At 49.3% G+C, this 13,521-nt stretch overlaps 1 protein-coding gene across 1 annotated transcript in view; it reads left to right on the top strand.

Moving 5' to 3' along the window:
- The first annotated feature begins 10,736 nt into the window (after positions 1 to 10,736).
- LOC311223880 (uncharacterized protein) overlaps positions 10,737 to 13,521 on the top strand; it is a 137,943-nt gene continuing 135,158 nt past the window's right edge. Inside the window, exon 1 of the mRNA XM_084308642.1 lies at positions 10,737 to 11,046. Coding sequence (XP_084164768.1) covers positions 11,011 to 11,046 — 36 coding nt within the window. The 5' untranslated portion in view covers positions 10,737 to 11,010. The remainder of the gene's footprint in view (positions 11,047 to 13,521) is intronic.

Genomic DNA, 13,521 nt, shown 5'->3' with positions numbered 1-13,521 from the left:
GGCCTTTGACACGGTCAATCACTCCATTCTGATTGACAAGCTAAAAGCAATTGGTTTTGATAGTCTATCAGTGAGCTGGATGCAATCCTACCTTGAGGGGAGGGAACAGATGGTGGAGGTAAACGGTACCCTATCCCCCCCCCTCACAGTGAGCTGTGGTGTTCCACAAGGAAGCATACTAGGACCGCTACTGTTCCTAATTTATGCAAATGACATGTCGTCAGCTTGTGACTGCAACTTGTTCCTGTTTGCGGACGACTCAGCCCTGCTGGTCTCTGACAAGAACAAGTTACAGGTTGAAAAAACCCTCAGCTCGGAACTAGGCAGAATCTGCATATGGCTCGCTGATAACAAACTATCATTACACATGGGCAAAACAGAGTCCATTCTCTTCGGTTCAAATAACAAACTCAGCAAGACCGACGGCTTCTCAGTTACAGTGGGTGACAATATTGTCACAAGGAAAGATGAAATTACCTACCTGGGTTCCATCCTAGAGGCTAATCTCTCCTGTGACAAAATGGCATCCAATGTAATAAAAAAAGTCAACCAACGAACTCGATTCTTGTACCGGATCTCCTCTCTGGTAAACAAGAATACCCTGAAGACTCTGGCAGGAGCACTCATTCAGGGGTACTACGACTATGCTTGCACCTCATGGTACCAAAGCACCTCAAAGGCGCTAAAAACAAAATTACAAACATCTCAAAACAAACTGGTCAGACTACTGCTTGACCTTACTCCTAGAACCCACCTCACCCCTGCCCACTTTGACAACCTAGGATGGCTTAGAGTAGATGACAGAGTACAGCAACTTGCAATGGGCCTGGTCTACAAGATACACTACACGACCAAGGTACCCATGTACATGGCAAAATACTTCCCAACGGTCAGTGAATACCACGATCACAACACCAGAGGGAGCTCCACAAATCATGTTAAACCCAGATTCGGCTCAAATAAGGGACTAAACACGTTTCGCAATTATGCCACATCAATGTGGAACGCCCTACCCAAAGCTGTAAAGGAATGTGGATCACTACCCACTTTCAAAACCTCTCTCAAGAGACACCTACGGGAGACTGCAATTCAACACTGGCCCCTGTAAATATCCTAACCCAACCCCCTCCAATGTACAGTCATTTACCTAGTATGGTTGTCAATAGTCCAATGTACAATTTTGTTTGTTTGTACAGAGTCTCCCCCCCCTCAATGTACAGTTTTGCTTGCTTATACAGTGTGCCCCCCCCCCCCCCCCCCCAACCACCTCCAATGTAAATTACCCAGTATGGTTGTCAATATCCCAGTGTACCCAACCCCCCCCACCCAACCTCCTCCAATGTACAGTTTCTACGTCAAATGTATATACTCCCTTTTCTTGACTCCTTCTGTATCACAAACAGTACTGTATTTGCAAATCTGGTATGTCATAAATGTATAGATGTAGCAGTACTGACTATCTGTATGTCATGTATGTCATATATGTCCTGATGAATTGAAAATGGGGGACCCTGGTGGAAACAAGACGAAAGTCTTTCTCTGGTCTGCATCCCCTTAACAATTGTGTGTATTGAGCTGTACTGTATTGTACCCATTCTGCAATCTGTTAATAAAGTTTTCAATCAATCAATCAATCAATAGACAGTACTGCTACATCTATACATTTATGACATACCAGATTTGCAAATACAGTACTGTTTGTGATACAAAAAAATCCAGAAAAAGAGAGTATATACATTTGACATAGAAACTGTACATTGGAGGAGGTTGGGTAGGTGGGGTGAATGAATGAATGAATGAATGAATGAAAACTTTATTGAACAGATTGCAGAATGGGTACAATACAGTACGGCTCAATACATACAATTGTTAAGGGGATGCAGACCTGAGAAAGACGTTTGTCTTGTTTCCATCAGGGTCCCCCATTTTCAATTCATATAGACATTTATGACATACACAACATACATGACATTTATGGCATAGGGACATATAGGTATTTAGTACTGATACATTTGTGACATAAGCGGTATTCAAATATACAGTACTGTTACCCCTAGATCCTGACAGAGTATATACATATGATGGGGAGGGGACTGTACATTAGGAGGGGGTGGGTGGGTGGGAGAGAAATATACATACAGCGGGGAGGGAATATATAATGAAACGCTTAGCAGAGTTCGGTGATGTGAATGGAAACTGTCAAGTTGATCAACCGATTTTGAGTATATGGGGCATGGGACTTGAGCAATTTTTTTTTTATTTTTTTTTAAAATAACTAAATAGTTACTTTTCACAGTAACTCATTACTTTTGGGTGTAAGTAACTAGTACAGTAACGAAGTTACTTTGAAATGAAGTAACTAGTAAAGTAACTGAGTTACTATTTTTCAGTAACTAGCACAACACTGGCCTTGGTACAAGAGCTACACATGTAAACGTCTGTAGGCCAACACCTAACCCAGTTGTGGATTCAATGCCACGTTTACTCAAACGTGAAAACACGATACACACAACCCTCTATCACAATAAAAAAGGGCAAAAAGTTCACTCTCACTACTGCAAGAGGAACGCCGTTTTTTATGATGAGAGAAGACATAAGTCCTCGATCAAGTGCTGGTCACAGGCCTTGCCAAGTCTACATAACAGCGACCAAACAATTTTCAGAGAAAACTGCCTCTCTCTAAGCAAGAGCACAACCCCAGCAGAAGCTGAGGGATTTACACCGTATCCCCAAAAATATAGTGAATCAACACACATTTTGTAAACAAAGGGCCAGGGGCAAACCGGGGAATAACTTCACCCACCCCCTCACCATCTCACCCCTGATACGACGCCAAATGAAACAACAGAGCCGTGATACCAGGCGCATGGCGCGCCAGATGAAGCACATACCTGTAGAGTAAAGCTTTACATCATGCACGCCAGCCACAGCCGATAACCTCGTTTGAAAACAGGTTTCCCACAGCCCTGCTTATGTGTGAAAACTTGCCACTCGTTATTTTCATCATTACCCTTAAGTAAAGAATAACAAGCTAAGAGAGGGACTCAGGCCCTTCATCACATGCCACTATGTACAGCGTTGTAGGGTAACACCCAGCCAGTTGTGGACTCAGCCACGTTGTCTAAACGTTACATGAACACACACAACTTCTCGTCATACAACAAAAAACCCAGTTCATTTTTACTCATGTAAAAAACAACAGTGTTTTCAGGTAGAGAGAAGACATAAGCCTTGGCCAATGCTAACCTAAGCTATACAAAGCGACCAAGACAATTTTCACACCACACATCGTATCTCCAAATGTAGTGAAGCAACATGTTTAGTTTAAACAAAGACATCGTTATTAACCAAAACATTCGGGAGGGGGAGGAAGGAAGAGTGGAGCAATGTCCTACGGACATCTTACCTGCACCTACGAACGCAGGACGAAAGGCCGCAACACAGGTTGGTCTACCACGTTGACAAAGGCCTCTCGCTGGCAAGGCCAGAAGAGGCAATGGCTGGAGCCTCGCTCCGGCGTGACGCCCCCCCTCCTGCAGCCGGTCATGGTGCAGGCCCGACGACATCTTCTGCCAGAGATGACGTCGTATAGTCCGAGTGCCAGGGCCCGCTATCCTCACGACTAGCGCCAATGGCTGTAGCATAAGCTAAACAGCTAACTCTAGGCTAACTGATAGCATCAAGCTAACGTTTCTAGCCGAGCGTAGCCGCCAGCTAACGCAGTGGCAAGCTAAGCGGCTACTACTGAAAGCTGTACAACGTGAGAAATAGCAATACAGGCCAACACTTCAGACAGCCACTGTCTTTTCCTCTTTTTATCTGAAGAAAAAAGGGAAAAAGGCAACACACGCCCCTCTTTAGAATGGTGTTTATCAGACACAGCGGTATCGGCAGCAAGCCCCTTGTTGTACGCGAGCTCGGAGACATTCTCATAACGAAACACCAAGCCCACCCCCCTCGCGCCGGGTGTTTTTCATCTTGAAAAGCGGGGCCAGCACGGCGGCAGAGGGTATCCGTTTGTCCAGAGACCCGGGGAATTTAACCGCAGATTCGGAATCACGGTCCCAGGAAAACAAAGCTACGACTTCACTGAGGACGAGATAATGTTATCGTGGGGCATCAGACTAGAACCCCCTCCACGCCGCTAAGGGGCAGCGAAAAGGATTCTAGCCTGGAGCCGACCTTCGTAAGCTGTGCAGTTGTCCCCCCACAACTGACACACCTGGCGCCCGCGTCGCAAAAAACATCACCCGCCCAGAGGGGCCGTCAGCCCTCACACAGCCGACCGCCTCTCAAGCATAGTGTCCAGCTGCAGAGCTGGAGACAATGCCGGCGGGGATTGCTCAGCGACGTGCGCCCCTAATGCGAAGCGCCGGTGGAGGTCAGAATGATCATTATCTTCTAGACACCCCGGTGGCGAAGACATTATCGCTGTATTTCCTCGAAAAATTGTGAGAGAGAAACTGTGCAACTGTACAAGCAAAACTGTACATTGGAATATTGACAAAACCATACTTGGTCATTTACTGTACATTGGAGGGGGTTGGGCTAGGACATTTACAGGGGCCAGTTTCGAATTGCAGTCTCCCGTAGGTGTTCTTTGAGAGTGGTTTTTGAAAGTGCTTGCCCCACAGGTCTGAGAAGAGGACCTGCACATTTTACTCGTTCCCGAAACTCCTCTACATGCCCCGATTTAAAATGGTTCACGACGACAGTAGACATAATGCTAACGTTAGCGGGGTAACGAAACGTTAGCTAGCAAGTTTGGTACTATCAGCTGCCCGTGATGGGGAAAAGGCGACAGCCTAACAGACCAATAGCGGCTGTGTACTGAACAACAGATAAGTGTAGTTTTTTTTTTTATTAAAAAAAAAAATTCAAAACCTTATAACTACCTTTGTTTCAACCAAAAATGCTTAAACAATCATGTTAGTGGTAGAAGAGAACTCATTTTGCGCTACTCTGCGAAGCTGCAGCTGGACCCTACTCTACGGCGCTGCAGCTGGATCCTACTCTGCGGCGCTGCAGCTGGACCCTACTCTGCGGCGCTGCAGCTGGACCCTACTCTGCGGCGCTGCAGCTGGACCCTACTCTGCGGCGCTGCAGCTGGACCCTACTCTGCGGCACTGCAGCTGGACCCTACTCTGCGACGCTGCAGCTGGATCCTACTCTGCGCCGCTGCAGCTGGACCCTACTCTGCGCCGCTGCAGCTGGACCCTACTCTGTGGCGCTGCAGCTGGACCCTACTCTGCGCCGCTGCAGCTGGATCCTACTCTGCGCCGCTGCAGCTGGATCCTACTCTACGCCGCTGCAGCTGGATCCTACTCTGCGCCGCTGCAGCTGGACCCTACTCTGCGGTGCTGCAGCTGGACCCTACTCTGCGCCGCTGCAGCTGGACCCTACTCTGCGCCGCTGCAGCTGGACCCTAGGAAAAATCTGCATATGGCTCGCCGACAACAAACTATCATTACACATGGGCAAAACAGAGTCCATACTCTTCGGTTCAAATAACAAACTCATGTAGCAGCCTGAATATTCTACAAAGTATTCAGTAGTGCTAACTAACTGTTACTTTCCCTGTGTGTGTGTAACGTGTGATTAACAGTGTTCCTTTGGATAGCTTAACAGTGTTCCTTTGGATAGCTCGCCCATCTAACGACGAGGTGAGGTGCTACTCTTCTCCGGCTGCAGTATGGATTACTAACAATAACATTGAGCCCTTTTCCCTTTCTGGAGCGGTCCTTGAGTGGGACCAGTGGAGGTTGCCAGCAGGGGGCGGAGTGGCAGTGGTGGCAGGTGGAGCGGTGGAGAGAGGAAAGCAACGAGGAAGAGGGAGTTACCTGGGAGCGAGAGTACCAGGAAGCTCTCTTCGGCGTTGGACTTGACCGTGATCAGTCGCAGTCACAGCGGGTGTGTGCTTTGGAATAGCCCCGTTGAAGAAGTTATGAAGGAGAGCCCCGTTGGAACGAGCAACGGGTGATAAGAAGTACTTGCTAGTTGACGGGTTATCCTAGAAGTACGGGCGGGTACTCAAACGAGCCCGTGGAAGAAGTGATGTTGAAAAGCCCTGTTGGAACGAGCAACTGGTGACAACAAGTACTTGCTAGTGACGGGTTATCCTAGAAGTATCAGCGATAGTGTGTGAGTAAGAGATACAGAACCGAAGGACTAACGTCTAGAGTTAACGAGACTAACGTCGGACAGGAGAGGGCATGAGAGAGAGCCCGACAGGAGGGGGCCGGCAAAGAGAAAGCCCGAACGGAGAGGGCCTGATAGGAGAGAGCCCAAAAGGAGAGAGCCCGACAGGAGAGAGCCGGACAGGAGGGGGCCTAAAAAGAGAAAGCCCGAACGGAGAGGGCCTGACAGGAGAGAGCCTGAGAGGAGAGAGCCTGACCAGAGAGAGCAGGAGAGAGAGCCCGACAGGAGGGGGTCTGAACAGAGAAGGGCCGACCAGAGGGGGCCTGAACAGAGAGAGCCCAACGGGAGAGAGCCCAACAGGAGAGAGCCCGACAGGAGAGAGCCTGACCGGAGAGAGCCTGCTCAGAGAGAGCCAGACAGGAGAGAGCCTGCTCAGAGAGAGCCAGACAGGAGAGAGCCTGCTCAGAGAGAGCCCGACAGGAGGGGGTCTGAACAGAGAAGGGCCGGTCAGAGGGGGCCTGAACAGAGAGAGCCCAACGGGAGAGAGCCCAACAGGAGAGAGCCCGACAGGAGAGAGCCTGACCGGAGGGAGCCGGACAGGAGGGGGCCTAAGCGGAGAGAGCCCGAAAGGAGAGGGCCCGAGGAGAAAGAGCCTGACCAGGGAGAGCAGGAGAGAGAGCCCGACCGGAGGGGGTCTGAAAAGAGAAGGGCCGGCCAGAGGGGGCCTGAACAGAGAGAGCCCAACGGGAGAGAGCCCAACAGGAGAGAGCCCGACAGGAGAGAGCCTGACCGGAGGGAGCCCGACAGGAGGGGGCCTAAACGGAGAGAGCCCGAAAGGAGAGGGCCTGAGGGGAGAGAGCCCAACAGGAGAGAGCCCGACAGGAGAGAGCCTGACAGGAGGGGGCCTGAACAGAGAGAGCCCAACAGGAGAGGGCCTGAGAGGAGAGAGCTTGACGGTGGAGACCGGGACCTCTGGAGGCAGAGCTACCACCGAGGTTTCCGACCAGGAGGTCAAGGAGGCGAGGACAGCCCAGAACAGGGGCCTCGTCGGCGTCGCTACCGGCGCAACTTTCAATACCGGCGCAGACGCTCCCCGGCAGGTGTCAAACCGGACCTAGAGGGTGGCAATGGGAACGTCGGGAGGACGTCAGGAGAGGTAAAATCAGTCCCCTCAAACGAGGATGGAGAAGACGGCGGAGACGGGGGCGAGGAGGGCGCCGCGGGCGGCTCCTCAGAGGCCTCGGCGGGCGAAGCCGTGGCCAAGGGCCTACCAACAGAGACAGACGGATCTGACGCAGAATCAGATGCAGGGGAGGTTGGACGAACCTGGCCCCAGAGGAGCACCAGGGGTCGGCTACCCGCTCGGTATCGCCAGGACTACGTGCTGAAGAGTGTGGTTGTAGAACAGTGTGTGAAACTAATGGAACAATGTGTGAAACAGGGTCTAAGGACCGTTTTCATGTCATTAAACTGGTTTCATTGAGTAACTTGCAGAGGACTTGGCAAGTTTAAAGTGGGGGGAAATGTAGCAGCCTGAATATTCTACAAAGTATTCAGTAGTGCTAACTAACTGTTACTTTCCCTGTGTGTGTGTAACGTGTGATTAACAGTGTTCCTTTGGATAGCTTAACAGTGTTCCTTTGGATAGCTCGCCCAGTCTAACGACGAGGTGAGGTGCTACTCTTCTCCGGCTGCAGTATGGATTACTAACAATAACATTGAGCCCTTTTCCCTTTCTGGAGCGGTCCTTGAGTGGGACCAGTGGAGGTTGCCAGCAGGGGGCGGAGTGGCAGTGGTGGCAGGTGGAGCGGTGGAGAGAGGAAAGCAACGAGGAAGAGGGAGTTACCTGGGAGCGAGAGTACCAGGAAGCTCTCTTCGGCGTTGGACTTGACCGTGATCAGTCGCAGTCACAGCGGGTGTGTGCTTTGGAATAGCCCCGTTGAAGAAGTTATGAAGGAGAGCCCCGTTGGAACGAGCAACGGGTGATAAGAAGTATACTTGCTAGTTGACGGGTTATCCTAGAAGTACGGGCGGGTACTCAAACGAGCCCGTGGAAGAAGTGACGTTGAAAAGCCCCGTTGGAACGAGCAACTGGTGACAACAAGTACTTGCTAGTGACGGGTTATCCTAGAAGTATCAGCGATAGTGTGTGAGTAAGAGATACAGAACCGAAGGACTAATGTCTAGAGTTAACGAGACTAACGTCTAACGTTAGCGGGTTATAGTAGTTACTGTGTGCGGTGTATTAGTATGCTGCTAGCGGCTCCGTCTGACTTGAGTAGACTACTGGGCGCGCGGCGCTGAAGAGACCGGTGGTATAGCCAGCCACGTTGCCACCGATATAGCAGGAGGGTGCATTCGCACCCAAAGCTTAGCTGTGTTTAGGGTAGCAACAGTATTAGCTCGCGCGACAGCAGCAAGCCAGCAACAGCCAGCGGTGGACGTCTCCCAGACGGTACAGAGGACGCCTCTTCCCACCAGCAGAGGACGCCATCCAGCACACTCCTCCAGCTAACCACTGCCTATGCTGTTCGTCCAGCCTGCTGGCTGTGCTCGCGGGATCGCTGACGCCATCTTGTCACCTGGACGAGTGGTGACAAGGGTGGGTCCGCCATCTTGGCTAAGTACTAACAATACCACGTGTATCAACAGCAACGTCCATTCAAGTGAACGCTAACAACCAGTGTCTAAGGGGTACCCCGAACAATTTAAGCCGGCTTAGGTTAGGTTTTCTTTTGGTAACGTGGGCCCACATTTACTTGGTTTTATTTTGTTATTGATTATTTGATAATTTGGTTATTTGAATTCCCAATGTTTCTCTACTTCATGCCTGGGTTCCCCTAGGACAAGCGGGGTGTTTTAATGTATTGAGCACGCGGTGCCTATGGTGGGAAGAGCTTCCCCTACATTATAACAGTGAGAGCACCCGGTGCCAATTATGAATAAAGGACAGTGTTAATTGTAATGGATAACATGCCCAGGCTTCAGTAAAAGTAGACTTGATTGGGATCATTGTCTGTGTGTCTGTTTCTTCCGTTTTCCATTTGCTATTCTAACCCCTGGGTAAATATTGTGACTGCATAATTATTTAACCCTTACACCCCATTCACAGAATAGCATTTGAAGGGTCTATACAGGTGGTCAAGGAAGGGTACTGCTTAAAGGGAAGCCCAATAATACTATTGAACTGACAGTCACTGGGTGTGGGAGGGCTGTCGGAGGTACTGGGGGAAGTGAGGGTGCCTGGGGAGCTACTGCTGACCGCCTTGGAAGGCGAGGGAGACCAGAGTACCAGTCCCCAGGTTAGTAAATCCTGGAAACGGTAGTCAATGCATTCATCACTTCACGCCTTGACTACTGCAATGCCCTCTACACCGGCATCAGTCAGGCAGCCATGTCCCGCCTCAAAATGGTCCAGCACTCTGCAGCTAGGTTCCTTACCGGCACCAGAAAGAGAGAGCACATCACACCAGTCCTAGCCTCCATACACTGGCTCCCAGTCCCACTTAGAATAGACTTCAAAATCCTCCTCCTCACCTTTAAGGCACTATCGGGTGCAGCACCCCTATACATCACCGAGCTCATCACCCCCTACGCAGCACCCAGGTCACTAAGATCCTCCAACCAGGCTCGGCTGGTCCCCCCCCGCACCAGACTCAAAAAGAGAGGCGATCGCTCCTTCAAGGCCGTGGCCCCCAAGCTATGGAACCAGCTTCCCCTGGAGATCCGATCTGCCCCCTCGCTGGAGACATTTAAGGCCCATCTAAAAACCCACTTCTATTCCCTGGCCTTCAATAAACCCTGATTCTCCCACACCCTAACTCACACACTCCCATGTAATTTTATCCTGCCCCCTCCCTCTTGTATCTCTTCTTATGCTCCTCTGTCCCCTGTGTGCTACTGTACTTTGTGTTCCCCTATCCGTGTGTTGTCCTACTGTCCTACTCTCTGAATGTACTGTCTTGTCCTGCTGTGCCTTTTAGTATTTTTGTATTTGTGTATTTTATATTAGGACATTGATTTTAAGCTTTGATTGTACAGCACTTTGGTTGGCTCTTGTGCTTTTAAACGTGCTATATAAATAAATTACTTGACTTGACTTGGGCCCCATCCACTCCAGCTGCAAGCCCTCCAGAACGACGTTCCGGGCCAAAGACGGGGGTACTTATAGGTCCAATACTATAGTATCCTGCTACCCAGTGTCTGTGTACTACTACTCCCACAAGCAGGGATAATCCACCCTTTTTTAGTATCACAAACAGTACTGTATTTGCAAATCTGGTATGTCATAAATGTATAGATGTAGCAGTACTGTCTATCTGTATGTCGTGTGTGTCATTATGATGAATTGAAAATGGGGGACCCTGATGTAAACAAGACGAAAGTCTTTCTCTGGTCTGCATCCTCTTAACAATTGTATGTATTGAGCTGTACTGTACTGTACCCATTCTGCAATCTGTTAATAAACTTTTCAATCAATCAATCAATCAATCAATCAATCAATCAATCAATCAATCAATCAATCAATCAATCCCTACTCTGCGCCGCTGCAGCTGGATCCTACTCTACGGCGCTGCAGCTGGACCCTACTCGGGAGCTCTGCACATCCGACACAAACACATCAGATAACTAAACAACATCAAAACAATGGATGCTGTATACGATAGTCTTCATTAATTAATGACTGCGTTGTTTTGTACCAGTTACAGGGGATTCATACCGTTACCGTTGCTTTGTCCCGGTGTTAGCAGGAGGAAGAGCCAATTTGCTAGTAGTAGCAGTTAGCTCTTAGCTCGCCTGTTAGCCTGTTAGCTTGTTAGCTTGTTAGCCTGTTAGCTTCATATCATCAGTTGTTCACAACATCATTAGAACATGGCGGACCCAGAGGAACACCTGAAGCGCTCACAGGTAAATATAATATATATATCAGCTGCTAAAGCGTCTCCATGCTGCCCCACTAACCAGCCTAACGTGACACTTAGCTTCCATGTTTGATTGCAGAGACTAGCTTCTGTGGCAGCCACACGACAGCAGGTCAACCCTTTCACTGCCACACGACAGCAGGTCAACCCTTTCACTGCCACACGACAGCAGGTTAACCCTTTCACTGCCACATGACAGCAGGTTAACCCTTTCACTGCCACACGACAGCAGGTCAACCCTTTCACTGCCACACGACAGCAGGTTAACCCTTTCACTGCCACACGACAGCAGGTCAACCCTTTCACTGCCACACGACATCAGGTCAACCCTTTCACTGCCACACAACAGCAGGTTAACCCTTTCACTGCCACACGACCGCAGGTTAACCCTTTCACTACCACCTTTCACTGCCACACGACAGCAGGTTAACTCTTTCACTGCCACACGACAGCAGGTTAACCCTTTCACTACCACACGACTGTTAACCCTTTCACTGCCACACGACAGCAGGTTAACCCTTTCACTGCCACACAACAGCAGGTTAACCCTTTCACTGCCACACGACAGCAGGTTAACCTGTCGTGTGGCAGTGAAAGGAACCGGCTGCTGTGTGGCAGTGAAAGGGTTAACCTTCTGTGTATTGTCGCAGTGAAAGGGTTAACCTTCTGTGTATTGTCGCAGTGAAAGTGTTAACCTGCTGTTGTGTGGCAGTGAAAGGGTTAACCTTTGTATTGTGGCAGTGAAAGGGTTAACCTTCAATACAAATGTAAGTTTAAAAAAAAGAAAGGGTTAACCTTCTGTGTATTGTCGCAGTGAAAGGGTTAACCTTCTGTGTATTGTCGCAGTGAAAGGGTTAACCTTCTGTGTTGTGTGGCAGTGAAAGGGTTAAAAAGCACGACCCAAATGAGGTGCCCTGCCCCCCCAAAAAGGAAAAGCCATATTGCGTAAGATGTTCTATTGTTTGAGGGGAAATGTAATGAATAAAGTAATTGTAATTCTTTTTTTTCTATCCTCAGTTGAATTTGAACATATATCTGTTGTCACGTGGGTGATGTGATGTGTATCTGGTAGTGGTTGAGGTCTAGTATACTAGTTAGTAGTACACAGTGATTGATTGATTGATTGAAAACTTTATTAACAGATTGCAGAATGGGTACAATACAGTACGGCTCAATACACACAATTGTTAAGGGGATGCAGACCAGAGAAAGACTTTCGTCTTGTTTACATCAGGGTCCCCAATTTTCAATTCATCAGGACATATATGACATACACGACATTATGACATTTATGACACAAATCGATCTCTAAACAATGTTTGTATGTCTCCACAATGGTATGATTCTGGCCTGGTAGGTTAAGCCACCGTTCAACACAGTTTCTATATCTATCCCACCGTGTCTGTTCTTTCTGAACGGACGTGAGATTCATATAACATTGTTTAGAAACCATTTTGCGAACTTTAGAAGGTGTTTTTGGTCCATTTTCGTCCTGTTCTGATGTAACGTTACTCTGTGGATGTCATGTGTTGTCGCCCGACGGCCGTATCCTCGCAGCAAAGAGAGCTGCTATTGGTCGAGCGCAAGACACGTGACCGAACTCGCACCAGTTACGTCAAATACAACTCTGTGGTGACCAAGTATCCGATCGTGAGGAAAGATCTAGTCCAGACTTAAACATTCTGATTGCGCAAAACGGGCAGGATTGTAAATGGGACCTTTTTATTCCTAAATCTACACCAATAGATCTTTAGCCCAGAGTGAAAATTGTGTCGTCCGCCGAGGTGGGAACGGGAATCATTGTCTACTTGTCTAGCCACTTCTCTCTTCACCGCATGGTTTGTTTAGAATAACAATTCTGCTGTCTTGTTCTGTCTCCTCCCTCTCCTTCTGTTTCTCCCTCTCCTTCTGTTTCTCCCTCTCCTTCTGTTTCTCTCTCTCCTTCTGTTTCTCCCTCTCCTTCTGTTTCTCCCTCTCCTTCTGTTTCTGTTTCTCCCTCTCCTTCTGTTTCTCCCTCTCCTTCTGTTTCTCCCTCTCCTTCTGTTTCTCCCTCTCCTTCTGTTTCTCTCTCTCCTTCCTTCTGTTTCTCCCTCTCCTTCTGTTTCTCCCTCTCTCTCTCCTTCTGTTTCTCTCTCCTTCTGTTTCTCCCTCTCCACCTCTCCCTCTCTGCCTATCCCCTCTCTTTCCCCTTCTCTCCCCTCTCCCTCTCTCCCTCCCCCCTCTCTTTCCCTCTCTCCCCTCTCCCCTTCTCTCCCCTCTCCCCCCCTCTCTCCCTCTCTCCCCTCTCCCCCTTCTCTCCCCTCTCCCCTCTCTCCCTCTCTCTCCCTCCCCCCCTCTCTCCCCTCTCTCTCTCCCCTCTTCCTTCTCTCCCCTCTCCCCTCTCCCCTCTTTCCCTCTCTCCCTCCCCCCTCTCTTTCCCTCTCTCCCCTCTCCCCCTTCTCTCCCCTCTCCCCCCCTCTCC

Source organism: Notolepis coatsorum, assembly GCF_963971535.1.
Source record: "Notolepis coatsorum genome assembly, chromosome: 2".
NCBI lineage: Eukaryota > Metazoa > Chordata > Actinopteri > Aulopiformes > Paralepididae > Notolepis > Notolepis coatsorum.
This window is presented reverse-complemented; position numbering and strand designations above follow the sequence as displayed.